Source organism: Neofelis nebulosa, chromosome 8 (assembly GCF_028018385.1).
Source record: "Neofelis nebulosa isolate mNeoNeb1 chromosome 8, mNeoNeb1.pri, whole genome shotgun sequence".
NCBI lineage: Eukaryota > Metazoa > Chordata > Mammalia > Carnivora > Felidae > Neofelis > Neofelis nebulosa.
In genome coordinates this window covers 75,359,279-75,377,976 of record NC_080789.1, presented here as the reverse complement: position 1 = coordinate 75,377,976, position 18,698 = coordinate 75,359,279, and the positions used below count along the sequence as shown (strand labels likewise).

Genomic DNA, 18,698 nt, shown 5'->3' with positions numbered 1-18,698 from the left:
AGCGAGCACATTTATTTAATTTTAAGTTTTCTAGGAGCCACATTTTTTAAAAGGAAAAATAAATAAATAAAATTAATTCTTTTTTTTTAATGTCCATTTATTTTTGAGGGGCAGGGGGTGGAGAGAGATGGGAACAGAGGATCCAAAGCAGGCACTGTGCTAACAGCAGAGAGCCCAATTGGGCTCAAACTCACAAACTACATGATCAGAACCTGAGCCGAAGTTGAACACTTAACCAACTGAGCCACCAGGCACCCCAGGATGAAATTAATTTTAATAATATTTTATTTAACTCAATATATTGGGGCACCTGGGCAGCTCAGTTGGTTAAGCGTCGGACTCTTGATCTTAGCTCAGGTCATGGTCTCACGGTTGGTGAGTTCAAGCCCCACATAGAGCTCTGTGCTGACAGCACAGAGCCTGCTTGTGATTCTGTCTCTCCCTCTCTCTGCTCCCCCCCCACCCAATCGCAAGGCTCTCTCCAAATAAATTAATTTTAAAAACTCAATATATCAAAATATAATTTTAATATGTAATCAAACAAAGATTATTGACATATTTGCATTCATTTTTTCTTAGTAAATCTTTTTTTTTTTTTTAATTTTTTTTTTTAACATTTTATTTTATTTTTGAGACAGAGAGAGACACAGCATGAACGGGGGAGGGGCAGAGAGAGAGGGAGACACAGAATCGGAAGAAAGCTTCAGGCTCTGAGCCATCAGCCCAGAGCCTGATGTGGGGCTCGAACCCACGGACCGCGAGATCGTGACCTGAGCTGAAGTCGGACGCTTAACCGACTGAGCCACCCAGGCGCCCCTTCTTAGTAAATCTTTTAAATCCAGTGTATATATTATACTTATACCATATATCATTATGACACTAAATTTTTACCAGAAATATTTTGTAAGTATTTGAATTATACAAACTTAAAGTTAAAAAAGTAGATCCATATAACCAAGTTGTTTCAAGAATATTCAAGGGGGGCCTGGATGGCTCAGTCAGTTGGGCATCTCACTTAAGTTCAGGTCATGATCTCACAATTTGTGGGTTCAAGCCCCATATCAGGCTCTGTGCTGACAGCTCAGAGCCAACAGCTCAGATTCTGTGGAGCCTGCTTTGGATTCTGTGTCTCCCTCTTTCTCTCCCCTCCCTTGTTCACACCTGTCTTTCTCTCTCAAAAATAAATTAAAACATTAAAAAAAAAGAATATTCAAAAGTTACCCAAAAACTAAATCAAGGACCAATTTTTTTAAGTTTAAAAATGGGGTGCCTTGGGTGTCTCAGTTGGTTTAAGCATCCTACTTCGGCTCAGGTTATGATCTCCTGGTTTGTGAGTTCGAACTCCACATCAGGCTCCAGACTGGCAATGCAGAGCCTGCTCTGGATTCTCTCTCTCCTCTCTCTGCCCCTCCCCGGATTGCATGTGCATGCCCACATGCGCTCTCGCTCTCTCTCTCAGATAATTTTTTTCTTTAATTTTAAGAAAATGATAAATTTAGCTCCTGAGTAGCATTACTCATGATTCAAGTGCTCAAAAGCCGCATGGGTTGAATAGTAGGGCTGTTATCTGAATCTATATCCACCACAATGAAAGATACCCTGCAAAATACCTCAGAAGGTAAAAGCCATTTTTCAGAAATTGAATAAAAAATATTCTCCCTAAATAAGAAACTTTCTTTTGCATTTCCTTTCCCCAAATTTTTATAGGACCCTTGCTCTTACTATGAGAAATCTTAAAATAGAGTCATCAGCTTTAACATACTGATAAGTCTCTTCCTCTAACAAAACACAAGAACCTCTAGGACACTTTCTGCATTTCACAGTAGAGTCAGTCTCCTATACCTGTTATTACATTATTCATTGAAGAGGAAAAGCAGGTCAAATGTCTGTTGATTTTTGTCTGTGTGTTGATTTACTTATCCTGCTGCTGAAGTCTGTCACAAACTAGGGTAGGATTGGAGGACACTGGAAAGATTAAAGACAATCTGGGGAAATATTTTAACTAAGTTCAGGTCCTCTCTTTTTGAGTTTTATCTTTTCCAGCAATATCAAGGTATGCATAACTTGTCAAAGCCACTCATTTGTAATTGAACTAGAACCCAAAAAAGGCAACTGACCTCAAGCTAAATAAAGCTTTGTGAAGTATGTTCTTGCCTTTCACCTATATGGGTTTAATGGCTAAGAATTTGGGCTGTAGAGACAAGCTGTCTGGCTTGGAATGCTGGTTCCATCAGTAGCTACTAGTTTAAGCAGGTTTCTTAATCTTTCTGTGTCTCCTCTGTAAAATGGTCATAATAACAGAACCTAAATCAAAGACTGTTATGGCAAATAAATGAAATTTTACATGATATAAAACATCTTAACAGCACTGACCCTAGCACATGGTATGTGTCCAAGAATTATTCCTGTTTTTAGCTGAGAATCAGGATAATCAGAGATAAGGATATGCATTCAACAAATATTTGCTGTAAATGAAAATATATGTCTCCAAGCACTTTATAAATACCAAAGTGCTATAAAAACATAAGTTATTTTTACCCTATGCAAAGTAAGTTTAGAGAGTGGATCTATTCAGTGTTTTTAATGGAAAAAAGAAAAAAAAAGGACCTTCACAATGCAGCTTACCAAGTTGTTAACATTTTTATAAACCTTTCCCAAACAGACCCATGCTTACCACTTAAAAAGTGCAAACACACATACCAAAATCAAATATAAATTATTTATCTGTCAACTGTATTTTAGGGTCACCCGTGACTGCTCACCTCCAGTGCAAGCGGCAGATTTAATAGCATGGCAAATAAACCGCCGTATGATATTTTAGAGAATTCAGACAAAACCCTCAAATCTCTAAAAATGGTTTCTCTTACACCCTAATTTTCTGTTTTCATTACTATTTTATGCTCCTTCTTCACCTCTTCGACCAGCTCTGCTAACAAAACTGCCTTTTATTGGGTTTCTGCCATGGTACAGTCATTAATGAGTATTAAAAGGCCAAAAGAGAGGTAGTAGCAGTATTTAGGAGAAATCAACTAATCCAACAATTGGATAAGTAGTCCCAGAATAACCAAAAATGCCAAATTAAAACTCCAAAAGCTTTAAAAAACAGGTGATTCTAAAGAGTCATAAAACTGTCACCTCCATGGGTGATCATTTCCTGATCTGTAAAAGAAAAAAAAAAAAATCTTTAAAATTCATGTTATTCTCAGGCTCCTGGCTGGCTCAGTTGGAAGAGCATGACACTAGATCTCCGGGGTCATGAGTCTGAGCCCCATGTTGGGTGTAGAGATAACTAAAATAAAATAAAATAAAATAAAATAAAATAAAATACATGTTATTGTGTAAATTGATTAAAGACACAAAGTGTATAAAACTGCCATATTTCTATGCCTAACCAAGATTTGCCACTAAAATAATAATGCTGACATGACAGCATTTTTAAAATAACTTTCCAGAAAGGCTCCATGAATGGCAGATTTTGTTTCAATAATTTTCCGAGGAAAATTTTTTTAAACCCTCAACGTTTAAAAATTGTTATAATCCCTCAAAGTATAAAGAGAAGTGGATTCACAGTAGACCATCAGAGAGCTGTGAGAGCAACGCACTTATGCTACCATGAATGCTTCATTAATATTTCAGTGATGATGTTGCAATTTTCCGTGAGCAACTGTCAGAGCTCTGCCTCTTGATATGTATCAAAACAGTCTAAATTATATTCGATACTCGTGCATCTGTCGTTGACCAAAATACAATTTTGATGTATCTGGTATTTCAAAGCTCACACCCAGGCGTGTACAATGCTGTGTTGTATCCACCCTGCCTAACGTCAGGCTGTTACACCCAGTCACCCATGTATTCCACTTGCTGAAGAGTTTTCTTCCCTCTACAGGCCTGACACCAAGAAATGTAATTCTTACAGAGAATTCCCATTCCAACGCCAAACAGGCCAGCCAGATGTGTCTCCTACACCCACACGCTTGTGCTACGCGTGTCTCCGTGATGCTTGACGAGACTTCCATCTGCTCGGGCATCTAGAACCCTGCGTCGGAAGCGCTGTCAGTCTGATGCTTTGTCTCCAGCCTCAGAAGGCCGGAGTTGCACGTACACGTAGGACAGACATTCTCTAAATAATAAAAAGAACACCGCAGCCCAGCCCCGAGGCAGCTCCTCCGGGCGAAGCCGGCCAGGCCGTCGCCCAAGGCGGCCCCACCTGAGGCGGTTGTTCCCCTGGTGCGGGACCGGCGGGGACGGGCGGCGACGGCTTCCACCCCCGCGCAGTCTGGGCGCCCCGGGGACCCGGCGTCGCGCAGCCGCCCGCTACCTGCAAAGGCCGCCGGCGCGGGGGCTGCAGGGTCTCCCCGCGCGCGCCCTGCCGGCGGGGATACGCAGCCTCAGTTTACCCAAACGCCGGCCTCCCGCCAGACCGCCCCCTCAGGTCTCGGCACCGCGGCCACGGCTGCCCTGGACGAGAGCGCGTCCTCGCCGCGCCCTCAGCCCGCCAACCCGCAGCCCTCCCGCCGCCGCCGCCACAGCCGCCGCCGCGTCGGTCCTCACCTGACAGCCACCCGCACCGAGCTCTCGTCCGGGGCGCCCCACATGCTGGCGGCCGGCGACAGCAGGGCCCCTGGGCCTCTGCACCGCAGAGCCGACGCACCGCCGGAGCCGCGGCTCTCGGGCTTCGCAGACTGGAGCGGAAGGGGGCGACCGGCTCACCTCCGCCGCGCTCCAGCCATGTTGGGCGACTGAATGGAAAGGTGGCGGCGGCGCTGAGGCAGGAGGAGGAGGAGGAGGTGATTCGCGACTGGCGGACGCCCGCCCCTTCTCCCCCGTTCACCCCCCAGGATCTGGGGCGGGGACGAGGCGCGCTTGAAAGGCGAGCGCGGCGGCGGCGGCGGCGGCGGCGGAGCCAGCAGGCCGCCCGCGGCTTCCTGACGGCCGGTAAGTGCGCCCTGCCCCCTCCGGTGGGGACGCGGCCTGCGGGCGGCCGGGCTAAAACGCTCCACGCCCGCCTGGGCGCTCAGGGCTCCGGCCCCGCACTGCGTCAGCGGCGGCCGCACGGCCCGGCCCCAGCTCGCCCTCCCCCGGCCCGCGCCCCGCCCTGCCCTCGGCGGGCACTGCCTGGCGCTGCTGGGCAGGGAGGCGCGCGGGGGAGGGATGCCGGCCGCGGGCTGCCCACGCCCGAGGGCGACGAGCCCGTGCGCCCTTCTAGGCTCTTCTGGGAGAACGCAGCAGTGGGTGCTCGCCCTGCGCCTTTGCTAAAAGTCTGAGCTTGGAGCACGAGCGCAGCTCCGGGAATCGGTCAGCTGCCACCCTGGGGCCGCTTTGTTTCCACCCTTAGGCTTATTGTCCTCTCTCCAGCTTGGACTTTGACCCCCTTCCCCAGCCCCCCGCGGATCGCCCTCCCTCCCGGGAGTCAGTCGTTTGTGCTAAACCGGCTCCCCGGTTTGGCCACTGTCTGGGCAGCTGGGCTCTTCTGCAGTCCGTCGGCCGTTTACCAGCCTGCGTGGAATATGGAAACGATTTACTCCGAGACTCCTGAATGCGTTTCTGTTAAGTCATGTGCACGCTAGTAAATGAACTGCACCCTGGTACCAAGTGTTCCCAGGACTGAATATCCACCAAGACCTGATGTGTAGTAAATCCTCACACACTGCCTTTTTTTTTTTTTTTCCTCCTCTTCCTGGCCTTCAAAAAGCACCTCCCAATCCCGGGATTCTATCAACATTGAGCCATTGTGGTTTCTGCTTGTGACTATTGTGCTTCCACATGCCTTTAGATAGCTCTGTAGCAACAGCCTTTATTAGCTTCGCCACAGAGTATCTTTTGTGGACTGCCCCATACATTTCTCTAAATAAACATGCGGGTTCGTACAAAACAGTGTAATAGATTAAATGGCACCGTCCCAATAAAGACACAGCCCCAAGTACTGACATCCTAAATTCGCACACCTAGTCACCCTAGCCAGCAGAGATCCAGCAGCAAGGGTCAGAGGAGGCAGCACACACTGGGACAAACAAGACGCGTGTAATGGCCTTAAATGAAGGCCTGTGTGATATATCATTGTGTATAGTTTGAAAAGGTATTCTGTCCCTAAACCTCTATACCCCTGAGTCTTAACAGACACAAGGCTAGGAGGTAAAGAGAGCAGAGATAGGGAGTATCCTTCTGTAGACCAAATTAGTGGCAAAGCTCTCCTCTGTCTGCCCTCCAGAGAGCCTGTCCTTCCCTCAGTATTTATCTATTAACAAACCAGAGCACCATTTCCTCCAGCCCTGGCAGTCCCAGGTGGGACTGGGTGGCTCTCGATTGGCTTCCTTGCTTCTTGGATTGATAAACGCTGCAAGGAAGGCAACTAAAGCCAAGCAAATTTAGCAAGAAAACTAAAGAGAAATATAAATAATTTAAGACCTTTTAGAAGAATCTTATTTCTTTATTGTGTGTGTGTGTGAGAGAGAGAGAGAGAGAGAGAAAGAGAGAGAGAGAGAGAGTGCATGCACACACATAAGCACGGAAGCTGTACAGGGAGAGAAACAATCTTAAGCAGGCTCCACACCCAACATAGAGCCCAGCTTGACACGGCGCTGTATCTCACCACCATGAGATCATGATCTGATCCAAAATCCAGAGTCAGGTGTTTAACGGACAGAGCCATGCAAGCACCCCAAAAGATCTTATTTAAGGGGCGCCTGGGTGGCTCACTCAGTTAACCCCATGACTTCAGCTCAAGTCATGATCTCCGGGTTCATGAGTTCGAGCTTCCCATTGGCGGCGGAGGTAACTGTGCTGACAGCTCAGAGCCTGGAGCCTGCTTTGGATTCTGTGTCTCCTTCTCTCTCTGCCCCTTCCTCACTCATGCTCTGTCTGTCTGTCTGTCTCTCTCTCTCTCTCAAAAGTAAGTAAACATTAAAAAATAAATTAAAATAGCACCAGCTTAGATAAGTCTCAGTAGGAGATGTCACAAACACAAATTCTACCAAGCAATAGCCAGGCAGGTCACTTAACATGAGTCTGAGCAGGCAGGGTAAGGACTGATAAAATAGAGAACACCGGGCCTCTTACAAAGACAGTGGCCATCACCAGCTCTGGCCTGCTGGAATGCAGACCCAATGTTGCCAAGCTTTTTGTTTGTATGTTTGTTATTTCTCAAGAGATAAGGAAAAATCAGACCTTTATGTGAAAACTCCTTAGTTCACAGCATCAACAACAAATTCAGCACCACATTTACATAGCATGCAAACCAATCAAAATACGTATTAACCCAGCTTCAGTTCCAACCCATCAGGCTAGAACTTCTGGCCAAAACATTAGCACCAGTAACAGCTGTAGCTTTCTGCTCGGTTTCAGGAAAAAGCAGTATAAAAATTAAAATTTCCTTTGAGGACTGAGTCATTTCCTCAAAATTTCCAAATTTATAAATTATCTTTGTATTTAATTTAGATTATTTTCTAGCTGCTATCTAACCCCTTACATCATAGCTCACCTAATTTATTATCTTAAGTTGAAGAAAACTCTAAGGGAAGAGCTTTTTATCATAGTATAGTTTAAATCCTATTTCAGTTACTCAACTAATATTTAATAAATGCCTGTAGACAGAATTAGTGGTAAAGCTATATGCCAGCAATAGTGGAAAGTGGTGTCTACGAGGAAGGAGTACAGACAGTCAGGTCTACCAGGAGCTTACAGCCTAGTTCAAGAAAACAAATTTGGAAATCCATAAGTGCGATAATAGAAATTGTAACAAAAGTATGATGATGTTTTTTTCTGCAAGGGTGAGGAATTCTTCAGATATAGATCACTCAGGATGGTCTCCCTGAGCCCACTCTCACTTCCACACTGCAGAAAGAGTGATCTTTTAAAATCTATGTCATTTATAGCATTCCCCTGCCTGAAACCTTCCAAGAGCTAAGTAACAGAAATAGATGGGGCGCCTGGGTGGCTCAGTCGGTTAAGCGTCCAACTTCAGCTCAGGTCACGATCTCGCGGTCCGTGATTTCGAGCCCCGCGTCGGGCTCTGGGCTAATGGCTCAGAGCCTGGAGCCTGTTTCAGATTCTGTGTCTCCCTCTCTCTCTGCCCCTCCCCCGTTCATGCTCTGTCTCAAAAATAAATTAACTTTAAAAAAAAAAAAAAGAAATAGAGTAAGTTCTTCTAGACTTTAGGACTCTTCACACTCTGGCCTCTCCAGATTCTAGCCTTATCTTTGTACTTTTTTCTTCCTTCCTTTCTTTCTTTCTTTCTTTCTTTCTTTCTTTCTTTCTTTCTTTCTTTCTTTCTTTTTTTTATCAGTGGGTTTTAAAAAAAAACAAAACACTTTTTAAGTGTTGTCCAATATGGGGCTTGAACTCAGAACCTCCAAGATCAGGAGTATCATGCTCTACCAACTGAGCCAACCATGCACCCCTAACATTATCGGTTGTTACTCTAAGTCATAACTACTACATTGTGGTGATACTGACCTTCATTCTATTTCTTCAACACAAAGAATTCTCTCCTGCCTTAGAGACTTTGTGGTAGCTAATTTCCTCTACCTGTAATGCTCTTTCCCCAAATATTCCCATGGTAGGCTCCTTTTGAACTTTTAGGTATCAACTTAAATTTTTCTCCTCAGAGAGACCTCTCCTGATCATCCCATCTGAGGTAGCACCCCCACAAGGGCCAGCTACATGATTTGCATGTCCCAATGCAAAATGAAAATGAAGAGCATCTTGTTAGAAAAGCAATATAAAAATTCTGTTAAAGATGCTAAAATACTTGGGGCACCTGGGTGGCTCAGTCGGTTAAGCGTCCGACTTCAGCTCAGGTCATAATCTCACAGTCTGTGAGTTCGAGCCCCGCATCAGGCTCTGTGCTGACAGCTCAGAGCCTGGAGCCTGCTTCAGATTCTGTGTCTCCTTCTCTGTGCCCCTCCCCTGCTCATGCTCTGTTTCTCTCTGTCTCAAAAATAAATAAAAACATTTAAAAATTAAAAAAAAGAAGATGCGGAAATACAGGGGAGCCTTGGTGGATCAGTTGGTTGAGTGTCTGACTCTTGATTTCAGCTCTGGTAAAGATCTCATAGTTCATGGGTTCAAGCCCCATGTTGGGCTCTGTGGACAGTGTGGAGCCTGCTTGGGATTCTGTGTCTCCCTCTCTCTGCCTCTCTTCAGCTCATGCATTCTCTCTCTCTCTCTCTCTCTCTCTCTCTCTCTCTCATTGTCAAAATAAATAAACTTAAAAAAAAGATGTTAAAATATAAAGCTCTTTCTTCTGAACTCTCGCTCAACTTGTCATGGTATTTATTTGCTATTTAATGTTACTTTCCACAAAGAAAAGTTTAAAGTTTTTAATTATTAACATTAATTTTACCATTCATCTTTACATTGTGCAATGCCAGCTTTAACTATGAGTAGAGCAATTAACTCACATGTGGAATTATCAAAATTATACAGTTCCTATTGTGTAGTACATACATGCATATGAATTTCATTCTTAACTGTGAAAACATTGCACAAAACGAACTCAACTTTTTTATTTCACTTGTTGATACATCTGTATTCTACTAACAGTTTCTACCTTTGGCTTACAGATGAGTAAGGAAGAACTGAAAGGAAGAAGAACTACTTTTCCCTGTCTTTGTTTTCCTTTTACATCATCATTAATAGTAGCCACAGGGAAGTGATGACTAAGAAAGAATATGATAGGGTTCTTTGGTCAGTGTATTTCTTAGAATGCCACTGCTTTCTTTTTTTTATTTGAAGCAAGTTCTGGTCCAAGGGAAGCATAGCCTCTCAAAGTATCAGCATCCCTGCTTACACACACAAAACATGTTTACCTCATACTCATACTGGCTTTGAATCCCACCGAACTCCCACACATTATAGATCAACCAGATTTCTATGCTCACAGGACGTCACAAAAGCTATAGGAGAATGTGCCACAAAGAATGGAGGACATGGATATTGCCTTATGTCCTCTACTTACCCAGATGCACTAGTCTTTTACCACATCTCCCTCATGAAACACAAATCCAAAGATAGAATTATTAAGCATTTTAAGACAGTGATAGTAGATAGTGTGCCTGGGTGGCTCAGTGAGTTAAGTGTTCAACTCTTGGTTTCAGCTCAGGTTATGATCTCATAGTTCATGGCTTGGACCCCTTCATGAAATATTCTCTCTCCCTCTCTCTCTGCTCCTCCCTTGCTCTTGGTTGTGTATGCACTCTCTCTCTTAGAGAGATAAATACATAATCTTAAAAAAAACTATATATATTTTTTAAAAAAGACAGTGATAGTAGAGCATTAAATTAATAGTAAAGGCCCTCTAAGCCCAGGGCCTTGTGTGAGTGCACTAACCATTCACCCATGAAGCCAGCACTGTGTACCCGCAGTTATTCACTATCATATCACTATTTTATTTCTTCATAGCCCTTTTCACTAGGTTATATTTTCTTGTTGATAATTTTTTTGTATTATTGTCTGCCTCCATTTGAATATGAGCTTCAAGATAGCAGAGACCTTTCTGGGTTGTTTTTTTTTTAATGTTTTTAATGTGTTTTTTTTTTTTCAATATATGAAATTTATTGTTTAATGTGTTTATTAATGTTTATGTTTTAAAGAGAGAGAGAACCAGCTGGGAGGGGCAGAGAAAGAAGGGTACAGAGGATCCAAAGTGGGCTCTGTGCTGACAGCAGAGCAGGAGAGAGACAGAATCTTAACCCATGAACCTTGAATTCATGACCTGAGCCAAAGTCAGCCACTTAACCAACTGAACCACCCAGGCACCCCTCTTTTCTGTTTTATTCACTCATGTATTTGTAGGTCCCACAACAGCGTCTGACACATAATATGGATCATTAAAGATAAGCTGAATGACTAAGTGACTTTGGGCAAGATGTGGGACCTAAGTCTCAGCTTCTTATACGTAGGCAATGTATTTTTCACCTTATAGAGTTGTTTTGGAGACTGAAAGAGTTTTATCGTATGTTAATCACAGCACTAACTCACAATAAGTGCCCTGTAAAACTAGCTAATTTTATGGTAAATATCTTTGTAATACGAAGTGTTTTAAGAAACAGATACAGATGCTGCAGCTGCACCTGTCTAAGGTACATTCAGAAGAGAGATTCTAGTACACAGTAAACAGGCAGCCAAAAAGAAGCTACAACATGCATTAGAGCAACTGTCTCACCAGTTTTTTCCCTCTAGGCCATCTACCCAGTGTTTTTCTGGTTTTCACATTCTAATCAGTCATTAAAAGTTATTTGCTTCTTCCTTTTTGCTGCTAGCAGAAAGATTAAAAGAAAAAGTTCTGATTACAACTTTATGTGCAAACAACCAGCTTTGGAAGAGCATGCCTAGACAGCCATCTCCTCAGAAATCTTTTTGAAAACAGTCTCTAGGAAACCAACCCTTAATATCACAATCAGAAATACCAATTTTCCTTTAGTGATTCTTTTTGTTTTATTCATTTTCCTCATTAATAACAATGGAAAGCGTTTATGAGACTCTCATACCATGCCATTGTAATGTGTGAAGTGACTAACATGAATTATTTTACATAATTCTTTCATCTCTAGAGGCTGAGTACAGTTATCACCTCCATGTAACATATGAGGAAACAGAAGCCTTCCCAACAAACAACTATCTGTCAAAATCTTATCTATAGTTCAGGCCCAACTCAAAAATCACCCTTTCTTCAACCTATTTGTGATTTCACTCTGCCTCTGCACCAGATGTGTGATTTTTTCCTCTTTCAGATCTTCATCACATTTCATTAATGTCTTTGTTATTGTTATGATCACTTTTTAACTCCTCAACTAGACTGTAAATTACTAAAAGGGCAGAATCTGTGGAAAATTCAAGAGTGCAGCCAGTACTTATTTGTTCAACAAATAAGTGATTCCCAGAAGGGTATGCTATGCTTTGATTTCAACACAGAACAAGTTTTCATTGTAGATAGTCTGCTGCCTCCTGGTTATAGTTCTCAGAGACACTATTTCCAAACTGTAGTGTCTATTAAAGGTTACTTTCAAACTATCAGGAAGAAAACCAGAGCACCTGAGTTTCTGTAAAGTGGCGAATGTAAGCTAGGCTCCTATAATTTTGGAGATGAAGAACATTTTACAATTAGTACACCCCTTCCATTTTACAGACAGGGAAACAGTTCCTGAGAGGAGAATTGCTCTCCACCTCCAGCGGCCGCCCCCTTCCCCCACTCTCTTTCTCCCCACCCCCACACCCAACCTGCCCCAATACTCACACGTACACTACCCAATTGGCAGAGCTCATTTAAAATCTAGATATCTCGACTCCCTGTTCTGGGTTCTTTGTTCTTCACTGTTAATTTCACCATACTTTTTATTCTTTAGGCTTAGAAAATCTCAGCCTACAGTACAAGTGTTTGCATATGAAGAACATATACTGCAAAGTAACACAAGGTGAGCTTAAATACTTACAGTAATTAACCTCATGATAAAAGGAGTTTGTTCACATCTTGTAAATTTATTTTTTAATGACTCATAACATTACTAGAAAAATCAAAGTTTTAACTAACTACACATTTTCTTCACATTTTTCTCATTTATGTTTATTTTGAGTACTGGGAGTCGTTTCTGGGTGGGTTTGAGGGATTTTTTCATTTCCTTCTTTGTACCTTTTAATATTGCTTGAAATTCTTAAAATGTAACATCAATCACTTTTATAAAAATAGTGAAATTCTTCTAAGGAGAACTAATGGCGAGTATCTAAATTTCTTTTCATTAAGAATAAACAGGTAGAGAAAAGTTAAATTTCTGTGTCCACACTTAAAATCAGAGTTCTGAAATCTAAAACTGTGTTTAAGGGCTTGCACCAGGATTCCAAATCTAAGGGAAATTCAAAGAGCAAAGATTTCTCTCCAGTGCTTTGGACTTTTGTTGAGCTTGCAGCTTACGCGTATTGCACACAGCTTGATTACCCCAAAGTACTGGCCCAGTTAATTGCATTCAAATGCAAATTACAGCTATTAAGTCATGCTGGTCTTGAGCCAAACTCTTGAGCCAAGTTCGTTAAGAGGAGTGTGTTTTGTTTTGTTTTTTTTTTCTAACTGTGCAGGACTCAACTTGATAAGCATTTTGGGATAGTCATTCATTCTTTGTGTTTTTGTGGGGTTTTTTTTTGGGGGGGGTATTATAGAACTGAATCACTGAAAGATAATTTATTAGTTATTTTTGTATGAGAACATTTCACCATTTACTACCCCTCCTCTTTTATTTATCCATCAATACCACCACTTTTTTTTCCTATCTCTTAACTGAATTTCCTGCTTTCATTTTCTATTTTCTCACCATTTTCTTTTCGTGTGACCTCCACCTGGATATTTTTCAAATTCTCATGGCTCTGGATACCCTGAAACCAAAAGATTAATGAAGCTCTAGGTTTTTCATTCTTACTGTATTTCAGAAAACCTATAGCAAAATATGAAGTTAAAATTAATTATAATCTACAATTATATGATAAGTATTTCACCAACTTCTGCAATGAACATGTGCTTAGATTTATCTCCCCTCAAAACAATGACACATTAAATAAGAGAATACAAAGTCTTTACATGTAGATCTCTCAATTTTCCTTATACAGATATCTATTTGGTAGAATCAGTGGTTTTTAGGTAAAAACACAGAGGTTACGTTGTAAGATGCTTTACCTAAATCAGTATAACTTGACTCTCATTTCCTTGATCTAATCTGATAACAGTTATTTCATAGTGGACTCCACCAGGAAAGACCCCCCTCAGACAGAAGGAACTGGTGACATTTGTATTTGTTTTATGATCCCAAGCTACTCCTCCAATTTTTGCAGAAGTCCAAAGGGAAATAGGAAAATAGTTGTTAGGAACTATTTCTGACAAGAAAATAGTTGTTAAACTCAAGTTTTACTCCAAAGACATCTCAAAATTACTATTTAAAGGACTTCTTTGGGGGCACCTGGGTGGTTCAGTTGATTAAATGCCTGACTCTTAATTTCGGTTCAGGTCATGATCTCACGGTTTGTGGGATTGAGCCCCATGTCAGGCTCTGCATTGACAGCCTGAAGCCTGCCTGGAATTTTCTTTCTCTTTCAAAATAAAAAAATAAACAAACTTTAAAATAAATACGTAAGTAAATTACTTCTTTCTACTGACATCAAGAATAAAGATAAAAAGAGATCTGGACACACTAAGGTGTCAGTGGGCATTAAATTAGCAAAAGATAATGGCAGCACTAAACACACTTGCTTATGCATACACCACAAAGAAGGTGTGTTGCAACACCAAGAGAAATAAGGTGAGTAGAATCTTGAAAGCAGAAGGGTTTGATTGATAAAATATAGGAAACCATTTAAACTTTGTGAGTGAAAGAGTGATAAGACAAAGGTAGTATTTAAAAATATATAGCATGGGGAGCCTGGGTGGTTCAGTAGGTTAAGCCTCCTACTTCAGCTCAGGTCTTGATCTCACAGCTTGTGGGTTGAGCCCTGCCCGCATCAGGCTCTGTGCTGATGGCTTAGAGCCTGGAGCCTGCTTCAGATTCTGTGTCTGCCTCTCTCTCTGTCCCTCTCCTGCTTGCTCACACTCTGTCTCTCTCTGTCTCCCAAAAATAAACAAACATAAAATATGTAACGTAGGGGATGCCTGGGTGGCTCAGTTAAGTGTCCGACTCTTGATTTCGACTCAGGTCATGATCTCAAGGTTTGTGAGTTCGAGTCCCACATTGGTTCCATGCTGACAGTGCAGAACCTGCTTGGGATTCTCTCTCTCCTATTCACTCTGCCCCTCCCCCACTCGTGCTCAGGCTCTCTCTCTCTCTCTCTCTCTCTCTCTCAAAAATAAATAAATAAACTTTAAAAATTTGTAATAATAAATAATATAAAAAAATAAAATAAAAGGTCTTGGAGGGTCCTTCCAATCAGAGATTATGAATTTATAAAGTGGTTTTCAAAAATATCCCTAAATCTAGACAATTGAGAGAATAGTACTATTAGCTGAAATAGGCAAGTTGGGTGGAAGGAAGGGAGAGTTCATTTTGGGAGAAGAAAGAGAATTTGGGCTGAAGTAATGTGATAAAGTGATTGTCAAAGGGTAGGTAGAACATGGGAATGGAGGTATGGGAGGAACCAAAGGGAACGAGGACAGAAGAAGAATCAATGGATCTATCAGGTCAATACAACTAATTGTAACCATAGAGAATAATTGTGGTAGAAGAGGGGAAAGAAAAGCTAGCTGTCCAGGGAACTAAGAATTGGTGATGGGAAGGCAAGGGGATAATTTACTTCTTTGAGAAATTCATAATGAAGATGCAAAAAGGGTTCAACCTAAGTTCCATTTCCACTTGTAAGTCATTACATCAGTTCAACAAGTGTTTTAGTGCCTAAATGACACTGTATTTAAATACTTTCATCACTTTATCTCCATTTTACCCCTGTTTATTTGGAAGAACTTCTACCCAATCTTGAAAGTGTCTTAGACTCTTTTATTTTTAAATACTCTCTACACCCAACATGGGACTTGAACTCACAACCCTGAGATCAAGAGTTGCACACAATACCAACTGAGCCAGCTGGGCACCCCTAGACTCTTTTCTTTATGCTCTCACACTTAGATTAGACCAAGGGCCCCTTTATACACTCACATTGTACATAGGCATAATTAAGGTTATTAATTTACTTTGAATTTATGTTTTAAAGATGTCTTTCCCATTAGATTGTAAGTTTTTAAAAAGTAGATACTGTGTGCATATCATTTGATAGTGTGTAAATGTTTATGGATGACCAAAATCTCTCTTCTGGAAACATTGCCCTTGAATTCCAAATAGCAATTAAGAGTTAACTGCGTTTTGTTTTTTCATTTGTTTGTTTGTTTGTTTGTTTCCCAGAGATACTCTCTATCTCTAGGCCACTAATTCAGGTATTTTAGACTTTTTTTCAGGCCTTCACTTCCTGATCTCTAAATCTTCAAACTCCCAATTCATGGTGCAAGGTCCTCTTTCCTTTCCTTTTTACACTTTCCCTCATGGCTTAAATTCAATCTAGATGGCAATTATTACCCATCTATGCAACCATTTATTCAATAACTATGTGCAACACTATTTCAGGCACTGGAGATCTAGCAGAAAACAAAGTGGGCAAAAACTTTTGCCCTCATTTTTAGAAGAGAGAAAGATAAAACAGTATCAGTAAAATGTAACACATACTTAATGGTGACTAATGCTATAGGAAAAAAAAAGGAGTATACACAATGCTTGGGTAGTAGGAATGTTTTGTATTTTAAAGAAAATAATCAGGGGCGCCTGGGTGGCGCAGTCGGTTAAGCGTCCGACTTCAGCCAGGTCACGATCTCGCGGTCCGTGAGTTCGAGCCCCGCGTCAGGCTCTGGGCTGATGGCTCGGAGCCTGGAGCCTGTTTCCGATTCTGTGTCTCCCTCTCTCTCTGCCCCTCCCCCGTTCATGCTCTGTCTCTCTCTGTCCCAAAAATAAATTTAAAAAAAAATGTTGAAAAAAAAAAAAAGAAAATAATCAGAAAAGGTATGAATGAATAGGCATCCATGAGAAAAACCTGAAAGAAGTGAAGAAATGATCCATGGGGAAACTGGAGGAAAGGCATCCCTGGTAGAAGAAACAGCAAATGCAAAAACCTTCAGGTAAAAACACACCTGACCCTGTTTAAGGAACAACCAAGTGGGTAATATGGCTGCAGCAAAGTGAGCCAAGAAAAAAACACTGAGAGATGATGTTAGAGAAGTAGAAGGGAGGGGTTAGTACAGGGAAGAAAAGGCCAGATGATCACCAGATTATCATCAAGGGCAGACCTTTCAAGGCATAAAATTGGTGAGTGGGATAGGATGCCAGTGGATTATATTGAACTAAGTAGTGACATAGCTAACTATGTTTTAATAGGATCACTCTGACCACTGGGTTGGAAATAAACTTAGGGATGCTAGAGATTGGAAAGAGGGAGATGGTTAGGTGGCTATGACCATATTCTCAGCAGGAAATGATCTGACTTGGGCCAGGCTCAGCAATAAAGGTAGTGAGAAGTGGTAGATTTCTGAAGATAAATACACACGCACACACACACACACACACACACATTTTGTAGAAAATTCTTCACTTTGGGTATGTCTAATGTTTTCTCAAGACTTGATTGAGTTTGGGGCGCCTGGGTGGCGCAGTCGGTTAAGCGTCCGACTTCAGCCAGGTCACGATCTCGCGGTCCGTGAGTTCGAGCCCCGCGTCAGGCTCTGGGCCGATGGCTCGGAGCCTGGAGCCTGTTTCCGATTCTGTGTCTCCCTCTCTCTCTGCCCCTCCCCCGTTCATGCTCTGTCTCTCTCTGTCCCAAAAATAAATAAAAAACGTTGAAAAAAAAATTTATAAAAAAAAAAAATAAATAAAAAAAAAGACTTGATTGAGTTTATTATTAAAGAAAAATGACACTTTAATAATACCAGAGAAGTGATGTTGTGGCCTTCACAGTACATCCCATCAGGAGGTGCATAATGCCAATATGTTTTATCAATATGTCTTAATCTGTGCTAACAAAATACCATAGACCCAGCAGCTTCAACAGCAGACTTTGGTTTTGTTATGGTTTTGGAGGCTAGAAGTCCCAAATCAAGGTCTGACAGGATCAGTTTCTGGTAAGGACTCTCTTCCTGGCTTATAGACACCTGCCTTTGTGCTGTGTAGAGATAAATTCTCTGATATCTCTTCTTTTAATGACACTAATTCCATCAGATCAAGGCCCTACTCTTAGAATTTCCTTTAATCTTAAGTACTTCAGTAAAGATTCTATCTCTAAATACAGTCATAGTGGGGTTTAGGGTTCAACATACGAATTTGTGGGGGATCCAGTTCAGTCCACAGCACCACTTTGATGTTGACTTTGATCATGTGGTTGAGGTGGTTGTCTGCTGGATTTCTTCACCATAAAATTATTTTGTCTTTGTGATTAATAAATATGGGAAGATGTGTTGACAGTATGATCATCTTTTTTCTTATACTTTCATCCACTAATTTTAAAATCTGTCACTGATTCTTATCTACAATAATCACTAGGATATTTGCCTAATAGTGATTTTCTATTTCCATCTTTCCTTCTATTTTTATTAATTGGAATTCTACTAGAAGGAAAAGCTGCCCTCTTGCCCCATTTATTTATTTCTTTCATTATTTATTTATATAGGCATGGACTTATGGATATTTATTTTATCCTATGGGTTATAAACCATTAGAAAAAGAAGAAGAAAGAAAAAGGAGGGAAGGCAGGAGGGAAGAAAGACAATGCTTGTCTTTCCTGATGTATATTCCTGACAGGGTGAAAAGTTACTGTGTTACTAATATCTCATATATTGTAAACCATAGAATACTACATATGGGAAGTATTCTACTAAAAACAAGTCATGAGTTTTTCAAAAAAGTTATTTTTTTAAGTAATCTCTATACCCATGTGGAGCTCGAACTCACGACCCCAAGATCAAGAGTTCCATCCATGCTCTACTGACTAAGCCAGCCAGGCACGCCTAAAAATAAGTTATGATTTTTTGTTTATTTGTTAATGGGTTGTTTTTTTGTTTTTTTGAGAGAGAGAGCACATGTACATGCACACACATACGGTGGGAGGACCAGAGGGAGAGGAAGAGAGAGAATCTTAAGTAGGCTCCACTCCCAGCATGGAGCCCCATGAGGGGCTTGATTTTACCACCATAAGATCAT

The 18,698-nt window shown here is 41.5% G+C and overlaps 2 protein-coding genes across 10 annotated transcripts in view; one reads left to right on the top strand and one right to left on the bottom strand.

Annotated features, from left to right (window-relative positions):
- KIF21A (kinesin family member 21A) overlaps positions 1–5,024 on the bottom strand; it is a 151,383-nt gene extending 146,359 nt beyond the window's left edge. For 7 of the 9 annotated variants that reach the window (XM_058743108.1, XM_058743112.1, XM_058743110.1 and 4 more), the window contains exon 1: positions 4,552–5,022. In XM_058743108.1, the coding sequence (XP_058599091.1) occupies positions 4,552–4,595 (44 nt within the window). In that variant the 5' untranslated portion in view covers positions 4,596–5,022. Of the gene's footprint in view, positions 1–4,551 lie in introns of all 9 variants that reach the window. The other 2 variants (XM_058743115.1, XM_058743109.1) reach the window with 2 other exon arrangements.
- Positions 4,825–18,698, top strand: part of C8H12orf40 (chromosome 8 C12orf40 homolog) — a 257,398-nt gene continuing 243,524 nt past the window's right edge. Inside the window, exons 1-2 of the mRNA XM_058743119.1 lie at positions 4,825–4,935; positions 12,342–12,410. The gene's annotated coding sequence lies outside the window, so the exon portion shown is untranslated. The remainder of the gene's footprint in view (positions 4,936–12,341; positions 12,411–18,698) is intronic.